This window comes from Corapipo altera, unplaced genomic scaffold, assembly GCF_003945725.1.
Source record: "Corapipo altera isolate COAL_440 unplaced genomic scaffold, ASM394572v1 23, whole genome shotgun sequence".
NCBI lineage: Eukaryota > Metazoa > Chordata > Aves > Passeriformes > Pipridae > Corapipo > Corapipo altera.
This window is the reverse complement of record NW_020884878.1, coordinates 16617055-16634017: the sequence shown is the minus strand read 5'-3', so window position 1 is coordinate 16634017 and position 16963 is coordinate 16617055. Positions and strand designations below refer to the sequence as shown.

The window sequence follows — 16963 nt, the reverse complement described above, 5'->3', positions numbered from 1 at the left end:
CAAATTAATGGAATTCCTGGTTTTTCACACTTCATAACATGGATTCACTGATCCTGTTTGCCAGGTGGTCTCACATTCACACCAGAGGGCTTGCCACTGGGTTAAGTGGCTCTGGGTAGCACTCTATAAATTGATTTTACCTCGGGGACAAAGGCAAAAAGAACTAGATGGTGAAATACAGCAGTTTTAGGGAATTGCATCTTTTAGGACAAGGTATTTGGAATCTCGAGCAACTTGGTCAGATATAGAAGCTTGGAAACAGCTCCAGCTAATGCATGAAGTGTAATTTCAATAGGATTTAATTAATTTTATCATCTTTTACATTCCAGTCAGTTCTTTTATAACATTTCAGTGGAGGTTTTTTCCAACATGACATAGGTTTCTGCAGTGGAGGTGCACACTGAATGTGAAGACAACTGGTGGGACAGTTGTGCTTTAGATGCTGGGGAAGTGAGTTATGAATGTTACCTGAATGTTACCTGGATTACTTCAAGATCAGTAATGGAAAAGTTGGTAGGATTCACTTGCTGGCTTAGCTATGAGCATTGCCAACTCATTGCAAGAAGTGGAAGGGTACAAACCTCACAAGCCTTCAGTTTTACAATACCTGCAGTTTTATAACTGCATTGGTTTATATATGGTTCAAGATCTTATCCTTGTATAATACTAGGTCAAGACCACTATATCTTGATCCCATAGTCCACTGAATAGCAATTTTTCTTGGATTGTAGCAAGGTCCAGCAATGTGGAAGAGAAACACTGACCTCTTTAGATTCATTCACAGTATCCCTGGCAACACGCATTTCTCTAAACACAGGATGAGAGACTAAAATCACACTATTGGCTCTGAGGGGAGAAAACTGTGAGTAAATCTTATTGATCCATATCCCAGTGTCCAGCTGCTGAAACAACTGTTGAAACAGGTGTGTCTAATTTTAGCTTTTGAAACAGTTGGGCAAAGTGTTGGCTGTGTTTCAGTAACTTTTGCTTAAAGAGAAGGCAGGTGGCATTCTCTGAGCATGCTGCTATTGAATTAGAGAGACCTATTAATATCAGTGAGTCAACTTAACTTAATTCTCTCAACCTGCTAATGAGCATTTTGGAAAGGATTGGAGAAGAATGACAGGGTACCCTGAATAAACCAAAAGGGAAAGAGATTGCAGTGTGTGTGTTCTAGCAACAGCAATTTAATCAGTTTAGATGCATCTGTGCTACCTGTCACTTTGCTGGCTGTTTGTATTTCTTTTGTCTGGGTGACCTGAGGCATGTATGTCCTAGATGTATTTTTTGAATGAAGGCGTACTCCATTGAAGTAAAGATTACACGTGAACATGAATAGACTGGCATGTGTGTGAGAGAATTTTAAAAAAGCCAACAACAAACCTGCTCTGAGTGATTTGTGGGTTTTGTTGCAAAATCAATTATTCAAAATTGAGGTGTGCTGGAAAATCATGTAACATCTTCCCCTTTCTGCATTCCTTTCAGTCTTTTAATTACAGGATCAGGATCATGTTATTGTGGACTCCCTATTTGTTAGTGAGACAGAAACAATCATCAAGTGAAACACATTTGTATAATTAGAAAATTCTGTAGTTTGGGAACCCCCTCTTTTAATTGAAATAAAAGTTAAGGTGTCTATTGAATAATGAAGAGGGGATTAGTAATTAAAGAACTCAAATGCCCCGAGTTGTGTTCCTAGCTTTGCAGCAGGGTTCTAGAGTGATACATTTTTCATAAAAACAGTATGTTATAGAAGTGAGTGCAGAAATAATTGATTGTTATCAGTGTATAATTTTATATTGATTTCTTTGTGTACCTGAGAACAATGGCTTTGAAAGCTGGTCACTATGTGTAGTGGACTGTGAATGCCTCTCAGAAAAAAAAACCTGTTGGAAAGAAGAAGAGGGGGTAGAGAGAAGATATTTTAAAAATGAGGCATTTTGTCATGTTCTTTAGCAGCATCTGATTGTGCTAAGGAGGGTATAAGTAGTATCTAGCTCCTCCAGATGTCAGCTATTTAGAGAGACACACACCAGAAGTTCTGTGGACAACAAATGATTGAATCCCACACAGGATGCTCTTCTTGGCAAGAGAAGAAATGGGAGTGAGTGGGTGAGCCTGTGTGTGCTACTGTGCAGGATGGGATGAGCAATTACAAAAATGGGAGATAAGGAGAAAAATGAAGATGGATGAAGGTAAAAATACCTGCTAAATGCCACTGTCCTACTTGGATGGTGTGGAATTGTTGCCTGGTTGTCTCAGTGCTTTGTCTAGTCTGATTTTAACTCTATAGACTATTTTACCATGACTTAGGTAACCTAAGCTATGAAAAACTCTGTACAAACATCTAGATATGTATTATTTTCAGTCTGTAACTAGCGACCTAAGAAAACCCAATAATGAGAGTGATTTGTTGCAATACAGCTTGCTGGGGAAAAAAACCCAACCCAAACCAAAATTATTAGATCATCCTCTGTTGAAAGCAGAAGCTTTTCATAGTTTTATTTCTTTAGATGAAAATTTTGTTAATAAGTTCTTTAAAGCTCAGTAGTATTTCTGGGGATGGGTAAAAGAGTTTCACAGAACCCACAAATAATGAGATGGCTTTGGGGCTTCCCTCAGAGGCCTCAACAGAAGTTGGAAACACGCTGTCATACTAGTTTTGAAATTTACTTTTGTGTAATATCTTCCTCCTACCTCAAACTGTGTTAGATAATTTATTTCTCTCTCTTATGCGATTTCTATTCAGTGGTTGACTGTGACACAAAAGGGATGTTTGCAGATGGGGAAGAGAAGCAGTTTCCCTGCCTTTGAGCTGGTCTAAGTCCTATTGTCAGTGCTAGATGAGATCTCCCATTTCTAGTGTAGAGTAATGCTTGATCAAAGTGGCACAGAATTATTCACCTTTGAAGGATTCCTTCTGGTGCTGCTCTTTCTGTGACCCTTAACTAACACATGCTTCATTAGCATATATACATGGTACAGATCTAAGATGCTGAATTACCCAACTCTCATACCACAGTCTTTGGTTCTGGTATTCCCTTTACAAAAGGTTTCTTGCAATACAGCCCACAGTGAGAAGCCAGCATCCTGCAACTTCAGCTGTTGCACTGGCTGAAACCATACTGTACTAGTGTGGACATACAGTGTTATTTTAGTCTGTTTTTCTGGGGAAACGATGCTTCTGCAATTGCTCTGTCTGGCCATTGCCCCTTTGGTTGCCTGGCCAGCTGCCACCACATTTGACAGGAGCACTGAAGCCCCAGAGATACTGAATTCCTCCAGAATCTGTTCTTCAACCCTGCTGAGGAATGAGGGCTGGCCCTCAAGCTGGTAGCTTGCAGCTTGCAGCTCCAAACCTGCCACAACACAGACCGCTGTTTCCTCACCCAAAGCAAGACATGAGAAGGAAAAGAAATGAAAGGTGTTACAGCAGGGTAAGGAAATATGACAAAAATCTGAGCACATCAGAGGAGGGAGTGTGAGAGAATGCAGGGAGGAACTGAGGGTTGCGTGGTGACATTATGGCGAATAGGGGAGGGCACACATGGCACAACAAAGGGGAAACATAAAGCCTCATTTCCTACTTGCTTATTTCTGTAGTTCTGCTTCTTGTAGAACAAATATTTTTTCAGGTAGCCAGGAATATCAGATGCCCTCTTTTTATCTGCCTGCTGCTACATTTCAGGTGATAACATCTAGTGTAGGGCCTGGTAGCGGATAAGTAGCATCTGAAAAGGTGTTATAAGTAGCAAGAAAAGGTGTTATAGAGAGCACCTGTATATCTGTTTATTCTGTTGATCACATACTGCTTTCTGCCTCTTCAGGATTTTTTTGGTAGCTCGGGCTGTCACAGAATAGCTACCGTCAGATTTCTCTGCAGGAGGAGATTAGAAGGAGATGCAGAGATGAAGACAGCAACAAAATGACTCACAGTTAATCATTCTGAAGACCACTCACATTTCCTTTTCCCTCACAGTACCTTACCATGATTCTGACAGTACCCTGGACAAGTCAGTGACAGACTGTGTGCTGCCATCCTGACTGATCATTTTTAGTGACTGATAAAAAGGAGAGGGGGGCGAAACTTGGCATCTAATTAAAACTATGCAGACCTAGTTATAACTTAAAGTGGGACTTAAAGGATGGTCCAGGGTGCAGATAGCTTTTTTATGACCAACCCAAAGTTCAGAAGGAAGAAATAAAAAAGTGTGATTCTTCAAGTGAGTTCCCTCTATGGGTTATGCAGGAATTTCCCTATTTTCACTTTTTTTTTGTTTCTTCTGTAGTTGTCCCTGGCCAATGGTCTGATGAAGAGATAAAGAGGCTACAGAGGAGAGAGAGAAGCAGAAATGTGTGTGCATGTGTGTATGCACCTGTGTTTGTGTGCATCTGACAACCGCAATCCCTGCTTCCCTATCATTAGCTTTTCCCTTGGCACTTTACAATGAGTTACTGGAGTTTCCTGTCAGTCCTGTCCAATAAACAGGACATCCATGTTGGTAGCAGCTTATGCCTTGTCTGTTGTATACAGCCTGTCAGTGAGGGAGCATGCTACTCCTTCCCCTTCTTTGTTTCCATGTCTCAATTTTCACTGCTGTCTGGTGCTTAAAGCCCTTGTACTCCTGATAACTGCACTTGCTCTGGTGGTAGTGTTTGCAGCTCCAGTGGGATTTTGTTGCTGCTAGGTGCCTCCCTCTACATGAATTCCGTCTCATTTTGCTCAAAGACAAGGATGCTGGGTAAAGGGAAGTGTTTTGTTTGAGGAAGCAGGCTTTTTGCATCCATGTGACTAGTACAAACACTCTTTGAATCACAGGTGAGTTGGAGGATTTGGCAAGACAAGGAAACCGCTGGTGTCACAGGAGACCTGCAGTGTTGGAGAAGCTTGTGTGGGTGGAGTTTGAGACCCTGGAGAATGATAGGAGAGTGAGGTGCTTCAAAAGGATAGAGGTGTTTTTAAAGCAGTTCATGCTCCTTATATTTATTCTCACTATTGTGCTTTTGTTGAGCTTCTCTGCTGGAGACCAAGTGTCCCAGTAAGGTCTCTGATCAGTTGCTGCAAATGGATGTGGAGTGTATTCTGCTTTCATTGGTTTGATTTTTTACGTGGGTGTGTTGTATGCCTTGAAGCCAGGGCCTCTCCTCAGTAGTATTAAATATATCAGCAAGAAACAGGTGCTGTACAACTACTCATCCCAGTGTAATGCTACAGTGACTTAAGCTGAATTTTCTGAAAGTTGCAAAAGTTTTTAAAATCTGAGTGCAAAAGACCTGGGAAGCTGCAAACAAGAGCTTTGCCATATATTTCATGTTATAGAATGTAAAACTGGAAGTAGCTACCAGGGTGCTAATATGAGCCCTTCTTCTATGCAAATATCACCAAGGAGTATCACCAATAAGATACATGAAATAATTGTTCTTGTGTATGCAGTGCTCATGAGACTCCATCTGAAGGACTGCAACCAGTCTGGGGAATGGCACTTCAAGAAAAATGTAGATATTTGGAAAACATCTCTGGGAAACCAGCAATAATGAGCATAGTCAAAACACCACAGATCTCTAAGGAACAATATAGCAAATGTCCTTGTCTAGGGAGGAGTGACATAGCAGAAGTCTTCAAATATATAAATGGTATCTGTGAAGAGGAACGAAATAATCTTTCTTCTATGATGGGGAAAGAAATAACAGACTGCAGTATTGCAACTGAAAATGTATATGTTGTTGGGGAATTACAGATTGCTAGGAAGGGAACGTTTAGAATACTGGTAAACCAGACCAGTTTTAAACTTTAAAACAAAACTTTACTGAAGTCATTAAGTAGCAACAGAGTTTATGCTAATGGTTAATTCTCAGTTGTTATCATTAATTATTGCTTTATATACAAAACTGTTATTCTTTAATATTTATGTCCTAAATTAACTGTGACTATACAGTGCCATAGAGCTGAATCTCTAGAGTTAGAGCTGACAGCTACAGTACTTGATGGATTTAGCTGCAGAAGAAGAGGTGAGAAGCAGAGAAGGATGATGGAAGTTGGAAGTGATGCTGGCTTGTTGTCTTCCATATCCAATTTCCCTTTTCATACTTGATTCTTTAATGCTATTTTCAATCTCCAAAAAATGAGATCTTCGGCTGCTAACAGTGCTGCTTCTCTTGTTCTTTTTTCCCCAGACATGCTTCTTGTGTGTTTAGCAGGATGCCCTGGGTGTTTGCATCCCTTATGCTTCTCTCATCCTTTGTTGCAACTTTTTGTTACTTGGATGCCTCTTATGAGCAACTACATCTTGTTTGCCTGTTTGATGGTCATGTTGCTCACATACTTAGTGAAATGCTTACATATACCATCACAGTGTTGCAATATATTATATACTGCTGCTAGTTACAATATTTTAGTATGTTTATATCTGGGCACAAGGAAAGCTAGTATTAATTATATCCTGATTAATACATTTGTAATTCGTAGGTGTCACCAGCAAATTCTTTGACTATGGCAGATTTGTGAGAAAGAAAAAAAAAATTCTGTTGATAAAGTTGAACACTGGTGTATATTGCTTTTAGAGCATTGATCCTTCATCACTGCAACTTAGACAACATCACCAAGAGTGTTGTAGGTAAAGTTTATACTACATTGGTGCAGAGAGACTGACTACATAGCCTCTTAAGGTACCTGGCTGTCTTGTCTATTATAAGCCTAGTTACTTGGACTTCATTTGTGGTTGAGAGCAATTGGACTGTATATTGTGTACCACTCTGTGTAGGTCGTATAGCACAGGTACCATATGTAAAAATGTCTGTCTCCTTTGGGTGAGGAGAAGACTATCTAACAGTTTTATTGTTTGTTATGCCTTAGCCAGCAATGGTTTGACACAGACCATCACCATGGGCTCTGTCAGGGTTAAAAACAGAAGAACTGTTCCCCCCAGTGTCTTCTTTTGTCCTTCCAATTTTCAGCTTTGGCTGCTCTGACATTCTTTTTCTCTCCTCTTCTGCACACTGACAAGGTATACATCTTAGGAAATTACACCTACTACCGGCTCCCACGCAAGGAGGCTTGGCCACTGGAACCACTTTGGGTTTTATCTGCTGATGAGACACTTGTGTCATTGAAAGATTTTCCCCCCTATATCTTTTTTTACTTTTCTTTTAGTTCTTTTCTTTTTTCGGTGGTTGTGTGACCACAGCAAACACCAGTCACCTGGCAGTTATTGCTGTGAGTTGAACCGGTGATTAAAAGCAAAAGCTGGGCAAGATGATAGATGGAAGAGAGAAGAGAAGCAGAGGGGAGCCTGTGCACAGTGTGTATTAGAGAACTCGCTTTTCATTAGCACAGAAGTCAGTTTAAAGGAGCAAAAGCAACAGTTTTTCCAGCTTTTCCTTTCTGTGTCAGACAAGATTTCTTTGAGTGCAAAAGGAAAATAAAAGTCTTCTTTCTGCTTTCATGGGTAAAATTAAAATAGTTCCCTATTTATCTTAGCAGATATTTTAGTCCTGTCTTTTTCTATCTCTTTCTACTTTAGCCTTTCAGGTGCTATTTAAATTTTAGAACTCAGAACTCTTAAAAAATAGTTTCCCAGCTGTTTTCTTCCACACTAAGAATTCATGACACAAATGTTATTTCTGCAGTGCTAATATTTAGCGCTAGTGTGTAAGATGCTGGACTGGCAGACCTTGGAGATATAAATCTAGATCTGCAGAATAGGTACAGCCAAAATTACAGTAGGCAACACATCCTCCTCTGTGATCTGCCAGTGCATCTAACCTCAAGCTGCTGTGAGAGTCACTGAAGGCAAGGGATTGCAGCAGTGTCTTATCCCAGACAAGGCTCACACCTAGGCTGGAAACAGGCTGTTCGCCTTCACCCTAGACTTGGCAACACTGATTCCAAACATAGGGAGAGCAAGGTACACATATCTTTTTGTTTCCATAGGCATAGTAGCTACTTGCATCCATAATATCAGTTACTAGGAGTTATGCTAGAAGTGAATTTTGCTCAACATACAATCAGGCTAATCACAGAACTTTAAGAGGGGGCTGTTATGAATGATGGAAATTGGTTCTCAGCACATGCTAAAGGTCACTACATTTTATACTGGTATCCTTAATGAAACACAGGTAGTAGAAGTACAGAAGTGTGAATTCTGTGACAGAAAAATCAGAAAATTAAACTGTTGGGCTCTTTTCCTTCATTGGTGATTCAATAATTATCTAAGGTCAAACAGTGGGTAACCCTGATTTTTTCAAATTTGGCCAGTCTTCTAGTTTCTCTAATCTTCCTGAGTCTGAACAAACATTTGCTAAAAGTCATATTGCCTAAGTGATACAAGAAGTGGAAGCAGGTTCTGTTTCTCTGGCTGACAAGCTTTGAGCAGCTGCCATTGAGCCCAGCTTCTACTGAGAGTAAAAGAGATAGATGCAGTTCCAGCCTTCCTGGAGGAAAAAGCTGTGCAGCCACACAGGATCAGTTTTCTATGTAAAACAAGAGTCTGCCTGTCAGCAGAACTTGCTTAGCCCACTTTGATAAAGTACCCATGGGGGGAAGGGACTAAAGGGTTTGTGAGACAAAAGGGAGACTTGAATAACAGAGCCTCCTCATGTTAACTGAAATAAACTAAACCTAGGCATCCTTTAGTTAACACAAAGCCCATTCATAATTACTGATCTAGTAGAGGGCCTGAAATGTGAGAAGGATCTTGTCCTAATTTCTGAGGCAGCTTTAGGAGAGAGGATGCTTGCTGGTGTCTTATGCAGGTAGTCAGGGGTATCTCTGCAGCACATTCGGTGGAGGAGAATTCCCAAGGATGAAGAAATGAATGACAACTCTCAAACTCAGGACTGAAAGCAGTTGGAGTAGACTCTCCTGTGTGAAGGCACTGTTGCCAGCCTTTGCATTCTCTTAGGTTCATAGACTAGCAGACTGGCCAAAAAAAGGTTCTGTTTGCTTGTAAAGCTGTTCTGACATATGTTGGCTCATGTGTTTCCAGCAAGTCTGTAAGCTCTCTGGGGAAGGGAGAGCTTGTGTTAGTTTGTGTATTGCTGAGTACACTGGATTGTCCTTTATACATTATCTAGCAAACAGGAGCAATTCTAACATGTTATTGTCAGTTTGCACTAGCAAATTCTGACATTGCCTCTTTGCCAATTATAATTGATTAATGCTTTGCAAAACGAGATATGTTACTGCATTTGTGTGCCCACCCACTGATTCTTGCTTATTTCCACCAACATAGGACTCTAGGTGTGTCAGAGAAGTCAGAACTTTACATGATTTTTGGCCCTTTAAATTGGATGCTTGATAAAACAGAATTTGTTTCCCAGTGGCTACTGTTGCTTTTGGCTGACTTACTGCTAGTCTAGGCTAACTAGTTGTAATCAGCTTGCATTTCTCTTCTCACAAATGAACATCAAGGGTCAGATCTCCCTTCACTGATGTCAGTCTACTGGCTTTGTTAAGTTTATTCACCCTGACACAAATGAGAACAACACTAGGCTCCAAAGCTTCTGTATTAGTTGCTTGTGGCAATCGGTGGAGCTGAGCAGAAAAGAAAGACCTGCTCTATGTTACTGGTAACGTCTGAGGCATATGCCTAAACTTTTGTAGGTAACTGGACTTAGGGTTGCTAAAGAAAAGCACAGAAGCCCTGAGAATAGAGGGCTTTTTTCCCCCCCCCCGCAAAGATATGGAATAAAACTGAGAACTACAGAACCTGCAGCAAGTTGGTTATACACAGAAAAAGTACTGCATAGCAGCAGCTGCGTGCATGGTTTTCAGCCCTGTCCTGGAGCAACCCTTCCCTTTCGCTCTGGATGAGCAAACACCGATAATTCTTTGGTGCTGCTGGGTCTTGCCCCTTGAGGCTGCCTGCAGAGGAGCAGTGATGACAAGGACAATGGGGCACCAGGGACTAGTCTTGGAGCAGTTAATTCTGCTGGCAGTGCTGAGGAACTTACCAGATTTTTGGTCACTGCTGTCCCCAGCAGTATTTGAGGAACCTTCCTAAAGACAGCACTAAGCTCTCTACAGCATGCAATCCTCTCTGGTTTATTTTATTTTATTTTATTTAAAATTGTATTTTAAGATCATAAGCAAAACCTGTTATCGCCCTCCTTCTTTTTCTTGGAAAAGTACATTAAAAAAAAAAAAAAGAACTGTTTTGAGCCTTGAGAGAAACAGTTCAGTCTGGGAAAAGCTTTTGGGTGACAAGCTGTTTTAGCTGACCTTATTTCCTTAACCTTACTATGGCTAATGCTAGCTAACACTGTATCTTGTTAGCATCTACTGGGTGAAGGCAGAGCTGTCCTCTCTCTGTCAGGTACCCTGTATTGCTAAAAGCTAATGGAGTTTCCCCTTTGGATCCAATTTGAGAGATCTATGATTTTAAAGCAGCACTGATTTTTCAGTTCTGAGTGCAGCAAAGTAATTAACAGCTAAGATTTCTCCCTCCAATAAGGTGAAGTACAAACTTTTCCTGGGCTTGAAGCTGACTGGCTCTCTTTCTGGGATTCTAAAACTCAGAAACAATTGCCTTATTATTTCTCATTTCTGCAGAATATGGTGGCCCTTTGCTCTTCTAGTAAAAGAAATGTAAGAAATAGGACTACTTTTCTCATATCTGTAGGGAGCAGCATATGATGGGAACTATTACCCTTTAAGGCATCCATCTCAGTTCTGGAGACATAAGAGCATTTAGAAGGACTGTATCTTTACCCAGATTAACTAAACTAATATGAATACAACAAAACCAGCCTCTTTTGAAGTAAATCTGGTGGCAATAATGTTGTTGAGACATCAGTTATGACTATAAACTTTCCCTTGCCATCCAACTAGGAAAATTGCATTTGAAATCTGCCCTCTTCCTGCAGTGGTGCTGCTAAATAAATGAGTCACCTGTGAACTACAGGGCAGTAAATACATCCACCAACACCTAATAAAGCAAAGCAGAGTGAAGTTCCAGTACTTTACGGTGCCACTAGAATCCTATGATGTATTTATAGCTACCTTCACAGGTTTTCCTATTTTTTATTATTTCTTTTTATGGTATAGTCCCACAGTTTGGCTTTCTTGGCTTTTCTCATTTTTGCCTAATGCCCAATGGTTTGCAGCAAAGGAAGCTTGGTAGGCAGAACATAGGACAACTCCCCATCAGAGGGAAGCTCTCTGTTTCCTCTGTTTATGGACTACCTAGGCATTTTCTATCTTTGGCCAGGGCGGTTTTTAAGTGATGCTTTTCTCCTTTGTACATCCCCTGCACCTAAGATGATACCTCTGTATGTGGGGAAGGACTGGTGGCAGATTGAGTATGGGAAAGGATCAGCAATTTTTTTTGGAGCTCATTAATTTGTTGTCCATTGAGGGCTTTGTCTCCCACAGCAGCCCAAGAGGTAAGTGGCCAGCATGTACAGGGGCTTGACTATGGAGAAGAGGCTATTGGACTGTTAAAGGGGAATTAAGAGCTGAAGGATGCTACCACAGTTTAGTCAACAAAGAAACAACCTCTTCTATTTTCTTCTCTTTCAACACCAGGGCAAATAGTTGCAGGAAAGGGGCAAGGAGTATATCCATGCAGTTCCCCTGCTGTTTCCTCTAGAATTACACTTCCTAAATCACATTTATTTTCCATACAAATTAATGAATTTTCGCCCTCTGCCTTCTGGTGAAGCAGCATTGAGTCCTCAGTGTTTAGACCTGTAGGCTCTGTGGTCCCTTTGACTGATTCTGTAATGCGTGATGCATTCTGTCCTTTTCATAATGCTGTAGCCAGAGAAAACAGAAAGTAAAATGATGGGAGGCAGATCTTTGTTGCTTTGCTGCATTGCTAATAACTAGCTGAGTCTGAAACTTATTCAGATTTCCTGTATTTTACAAATAAGCTACTCAGTAATGTGTATTTAATACACGTCCTTCCCCCTTTCCCCTAAATCAGACTCCCTGCAGTTCAATTGTACAATAAATATTTCAAAGTGCTCTGACTGTGGACTAAGAGAAAATCAGGACTTCTGTGGAGAGGGACTCAAGGGTACCCACTCACGGGTCTGCAGAAGAGTGTTATGCAAGGTTGTATTCCTCCTCTTCTCCCATGTGGGAGCAGGGGGCTTCTTCCCAACAAAGACGGGATCCTTCTGGGTATCCCACCACATATATGGCAACAACTTCAGTTTCCTAAAAAAAAACTCGGGGCCAGGAATATCTGTCTTGCACAGATAAATTGCTCTGTGCCCTATGTATGGCAGTGCAAATTTGCCATTCAGCAGGCACCTGCACCACAGGTTACTCAGTCCTGTCTCCAGCTATGTGCTCCATTGTGAGGAAAGCTGATATTCACACTTTAAGGCTAGAAAGTGGCCACCAAATCAGTCAAACATTTATACTAAAAGTATGTCCTGTTTAGGATGGAGAATCCTGATGTCTCTTCTGTTCAGTTCCCATGTCTATCAGTTACTCACTGGCTCAACACGACTGAGCCTCTGTCTCCTTATCTGCCGAATGGCAAAGTAATACCTAAAGCTGTTGAATGGCTTCATTAATAAAAGATTTTAAAGCACTCTAAGATTCTTAGGTGGCAAGTATTGGATAAATGTGAAAGTAGTATTCTTGCTTTCCACAAACATTGATTAAACCCAGGAAAACACCAAAACATTTCTGACTGCTCTAGCCCCTGATTTAGATCACTTATACCGTAAAATAAGTTACTAGAAAATAAATTACAAGCATATCAGGCTCAGCTAGAAGTAGTAGTTGTGCAGCTCAGGCTGATCATTACAAGTTACTGACGTGTTGTACCAAATTGAGATCAATGACCGAAAACATTGCACCTCTGTGTTAGGGAGATACTTGAGTGCAGCGGCAGGTTTCTGAGGTGGATGTGTGCACACCTACAAATATGGATCTAGAGGGGAAAACAAGAAAACTTAGAGTCATAAACAGTTTATTCTAGTTAGTATGAATAAATGAAGGAGAGGGAGGCAGTGCAGGGCAAAGTGAGTCCTGGGGCTGGTTGGCTCCTTTTCCAAAGCTCCTTATAGACTCCCTGAGTGATCCTATGTAAGTCACTTCACTGCTGGTGCCTGGCATACCCAGTGTGGCTGGGGATTTTTTCCATGCAAATTGACAACAAATTACTAGATAATGTATTTATTTATTAATTTATGGGCTGCATACTCTGGCTCCATCCCTCACTCCCCGAGGATTAAGTGCAGGTACACCTGTTTGGACTCAGCCTATTGTTGCAGGAGCATTAAAAAAAATAAAAATCTCTAAGAGCCATACGAAATTTTAAAGAGCGCGGTCATTCCTGGTTGTCCCTTTGCTCCTGAGCAGCTGCGGCCGCAGGACGAGCAGTGGGACGGGCCAGGGGGACGGCGTTTCTCCAGAGAATCCTCTCGCTGTGCCGTGTCCGAGTAGCCCGTGCCCGCTGCCCCCCTCGCCCGGCCGGCGCCCAAGGCACAGTGGGACGGCGGCGTGAGAGGAGGTGCCCGTGGCAAGCGGGCGCGTCCCGTCCCCGCACGGACCAAGTGGGCGCGTTTCCCCAGGGGCTGCTCGGGGCAGGCAGCCCCCGCGACCGTGGGGGTGTATGCCGGGCTCTGGTTCCCCCGCACGGTGCGAGGCGCTCCCCTCCGCTGGGTCAGCGCTGGGGACTCCGTTGCGGGCAGTTTCGGGAGCCCGGGGTGTTTCCCACCGCTACCTGCGGCAATTTTGGGAGCCCGGGGTGTTTCCCGCCGCAGCCCCTCAGCCCGTCCTGGGCCCGCCGGGCCGGGACCCCGCGCGCGGGGACCACACGAGCGCGTGAATGGCGGGGGCGGTGCCGCCCCCCGGCCCCGCCTCCCCTCGGAGTCAGCCAGTCCCTCTGCGGAGCGCTGCCGCCGCCCTCATTGGCTGGCCGGGGCCGGTACATTTGCATGCGGTTCGCCCATTGGCGGAGCCGCTTCCCCGGCCGCCCCGGCTGCGCTTCACCTGCGCCGCCGAGTTGCCCGCACTTGCCGCGCCGGCCGCCCGCGCCCGCCCCCGGCTCTGCTCGCTCCGCGCCCGCCCGCTCGATCCATCGCCCGGACACGGCCGCTGCTCCGCGACCGACCGACCGACCGACCCACCGCCCGGGGAGACCTGGCGTTGCCCTCGCCGGCTGCGCAGGGTTAATCGGCTTGATCCCTCGGTCGCCTGGACTCGTGGGAAGGAGGATAACAATCCAGATTGCTCTGTGTGTGTGTGTGCGCGCGCGTGTGCGTGTCCTAGCAATTCTGCATTGCAACACTTGCTAGTGGAGAAGCGACTGAAATCCCCTGGAATTGGGATAAAAAAAAATCAAAATATTACCTGAGGTCTCTGGCTTATTTCTTCTTTTTCGTTTTTAATAGTCCCTCTCAGCAAAGTGAGAGACAGGGATCGCAGGCAGGGAAAAGTCCTCAAGGACCCCGTAATCCTGGAGGAACTCGAACAGGACCCTCGCGCGGACATGTGCGGCTTTCCTGCGCACTCCTGGAGGCTCGGTACAGCCGAGGGGTTCCTGCCACAGTAGATCCAGCCCTGGGAAACGGCGCGTCTTATTCGTCTCTGTGTGGTTACTAACCTTCCCCCATCCCTCCCCTTCCCTGATAGCACTCTCTCGCACACATACTGTCTCTTTGCCTCGAGCATACACGCACACCCCTAGAGCCTCGGAAGCAACTCTCCTTTCTGCTAGCATGGGTCCCCTGGCATCATGAACGTTATTCTCTCTCCTTGGCTGGAATTCAGACTGCCTGTCTGTAGGTGTCTTGTGCCTTGACCATGCACCTGAGAATAGACCCCAGCATTTGCCCGGGACGCCGCCCCGCCTGGACCCTGTGGATGTGCTCCCTCTTTTGGGGATGTATCGTCAGCTCTGTGTGGAGTTCCTCTAACGTGGCTTCTTCTGCCTCCTCTTCCTCGTCTGTTTCTCAGGCTCAGTATGAGCATCACTTCCACGGCAGCAAGCACCACTCTGTGCCTATCTCTATCTACCGCTCCCCTGTCTCCCTCCGAGGAGGACACGGTGGGTTCCCACGCTTGTTTCTTTTTAACCTTTTTGCAGAGCAGCTAGAGCAGCAGAGGGGCAACAGGGACGATGGCTGTGACTCCCGGGGAGGGGGGTCCTCCCAGCCCCTCATATTTCTGCCGTTAGCTCCCCTCCCTGTTAACCCTCCACTCCTCCCCTGCCCCTCCCCGGGCAGAGCCTAGAGCTGAGGACGCGCCTCATCCAGAGCCAACTTCCCGGCCGGTGTGGTCCAGCAGGACAGAGGGTGCGGGCCGGCGGGACTGGGGCGGGTTCGGATCGCTCTGTGCAAGGCAGCAGCGACGAACTCCTCGCGTTGGCGGAGGGGCATCTTTTCCTGTCCCGCTGGGGTCCTCCGACGAGGAATCACTAACTCCCTGGCTCGTAGCGGCTGCCATGGTCCTCGAAGCACCGCGTCTTCCCTGCCAGCCACCCTCGTTTTCCCGGGCACCCTGCTGTGGGACTGCCGCCCGGGGGCTCCAGGGTTGCCGCCGCCGCCGCCGCTCCCCTGCCCTGCCTGCTTGCTCGCAGCCTGTCTGGGTGAGGTTGATGGGTAGCTCGGTGCGTGCAAAGAAAAAGGCGAGGTTTCCTTACCCCTGCTCCTGGCTTCCTGCTTTGCGCCTGGTAGTGTCTTCCTGGGAAACCCTGGGGCAGGTAATAATAGGGAGTGGGTTTTCACTCTGGCAGCAAGGGAGAAGAGGAAGACAGTGTCTGAGAGATGCCAAGGGGGAGTGAGAGGGGGACTGGGAAGCATCCTACCCCTGAAATGCTGAGCAATACTCAACAGCTGGGCCAGCACAGCTTCTTGTCCAGCTCTCCTGAGTCTGCCCAACCTGAGAGGAGTTGGTCCAGGCTTGACTGACATGGGGGCTTGTCCTCATCTCCACCTTCTCCTCTCTGTCCTGTGTCCCTTAGCTTCTGCTCTCAGCCACATCAGCTGGAAGAGTCAGGCAGGCGAAGGCCAGTCCCTTTTCCTGCAGGACTGCAGGTCAGGTCAGTTCTGGCCTTCCATCATAGGAGCATTCAGATGCAAAATCATATCTGCGGAGGACCAGAAGAAGAACCAGTGTCAGAAATGAGGCACAGGAACACTTGGAAGGAGAGGGGAAGGGAGGGGAGAGCCCTGGGACAGTTGGTTGAAATGCCGCATGACATGGCTGCAGCAGGCACTATGAGGATGTGCTGGCAGGGCTGCGTCAGGGCTACAGGGATATTGAAACCTGGAGTGTCACGGATAAGTGCTTGGATGACCAGCAGAGCAGTCTGAAGAGTTCAAATGGCACAGCGATGAATGGACCTTCAATTAAGTCTATAGGTACATTGGCAGAGTTGTAGAAGGAGCTCAGTATTGCAGGTCTGAGCTGAGACGCATTGGAGAGGGAAAGGGCTCAGGAACAAAGCCAGGAGGTGGATGCTGCAGGTCACAACTGAGCACCAGCAAAGCAGGGCTGCGCTAGCTGGAGGTACTTTGGTAGAGTTGCTGGAGGGCATTGGAAGAGGGTGATAGGAAGCTATGCAATGTAGGTGTCTATGCTCTGGCAGAGCAGGAAGGGGGGGCCCAGGGCGCTGCAGAATAGCACTGTGTTGCAAAGGCAAGAACTCAGGACTGAAATGGCACTGGGTGAAATGGGTTGAGCTGGAGTACGCAGCCAGTTCTGCAAACATAAGTGTCACTATCCTTTCATCCTATCAATCTCCCACTTCTTCCCTGAAGTTCACATCAACCCTAAAATGCAAGAGAAACATTAAGTTTTCCCCACATGGGAAGGGAACCAATGCCATGCAAAACATCAAGACCATCTGTTAAGCACAACCCATGTGAAACTCAGTTATGGGTTATTAATCATTAGCAGCAGGAGTCCTGTTATTTGCAGCAATACTTGAGGAGTGTGTGAGAGAGTCCCTGTTGTGCTAAGAAATATGGGGAATCAACCAGTCCCTGCCCCACAGGGTTT

At 45.0% G+C, this 16963-nt stretch overlaps 1 protein-coding gene across 23 annotated transcripts in view; it reads left to right on the top strand.

Annotated features, from left to right (window-relative positions):
- The window catches only part of NRXN3 (neurexin 3), a 1012014-nt gene that overhangs the window by 628000 nt on the left and 367051 nt on the right, over positions 1–16963 (top strand). For 2 of the 23 annotated variants that reach the window (XM_027638392.1, XM_027638393.1), the window contains exon 1: positions 14047–15008. The exons of 20 other annotated variants lie outside the window; for them this stretch is intronic. In XM_027638392.1, the coding sequence (XP_027494193.1) occupies positions 14765–15008 (244 nt within the window). In that variant the 5' untranslated portion in view covers positions 14047–14764. Of the gene's footprint in view, positions 1–14046; positions 15009–16963 lie in introns of those variants that run through there. One more of the 23 variants, XM_027638388.1, reaches the window with a different exon arrangement.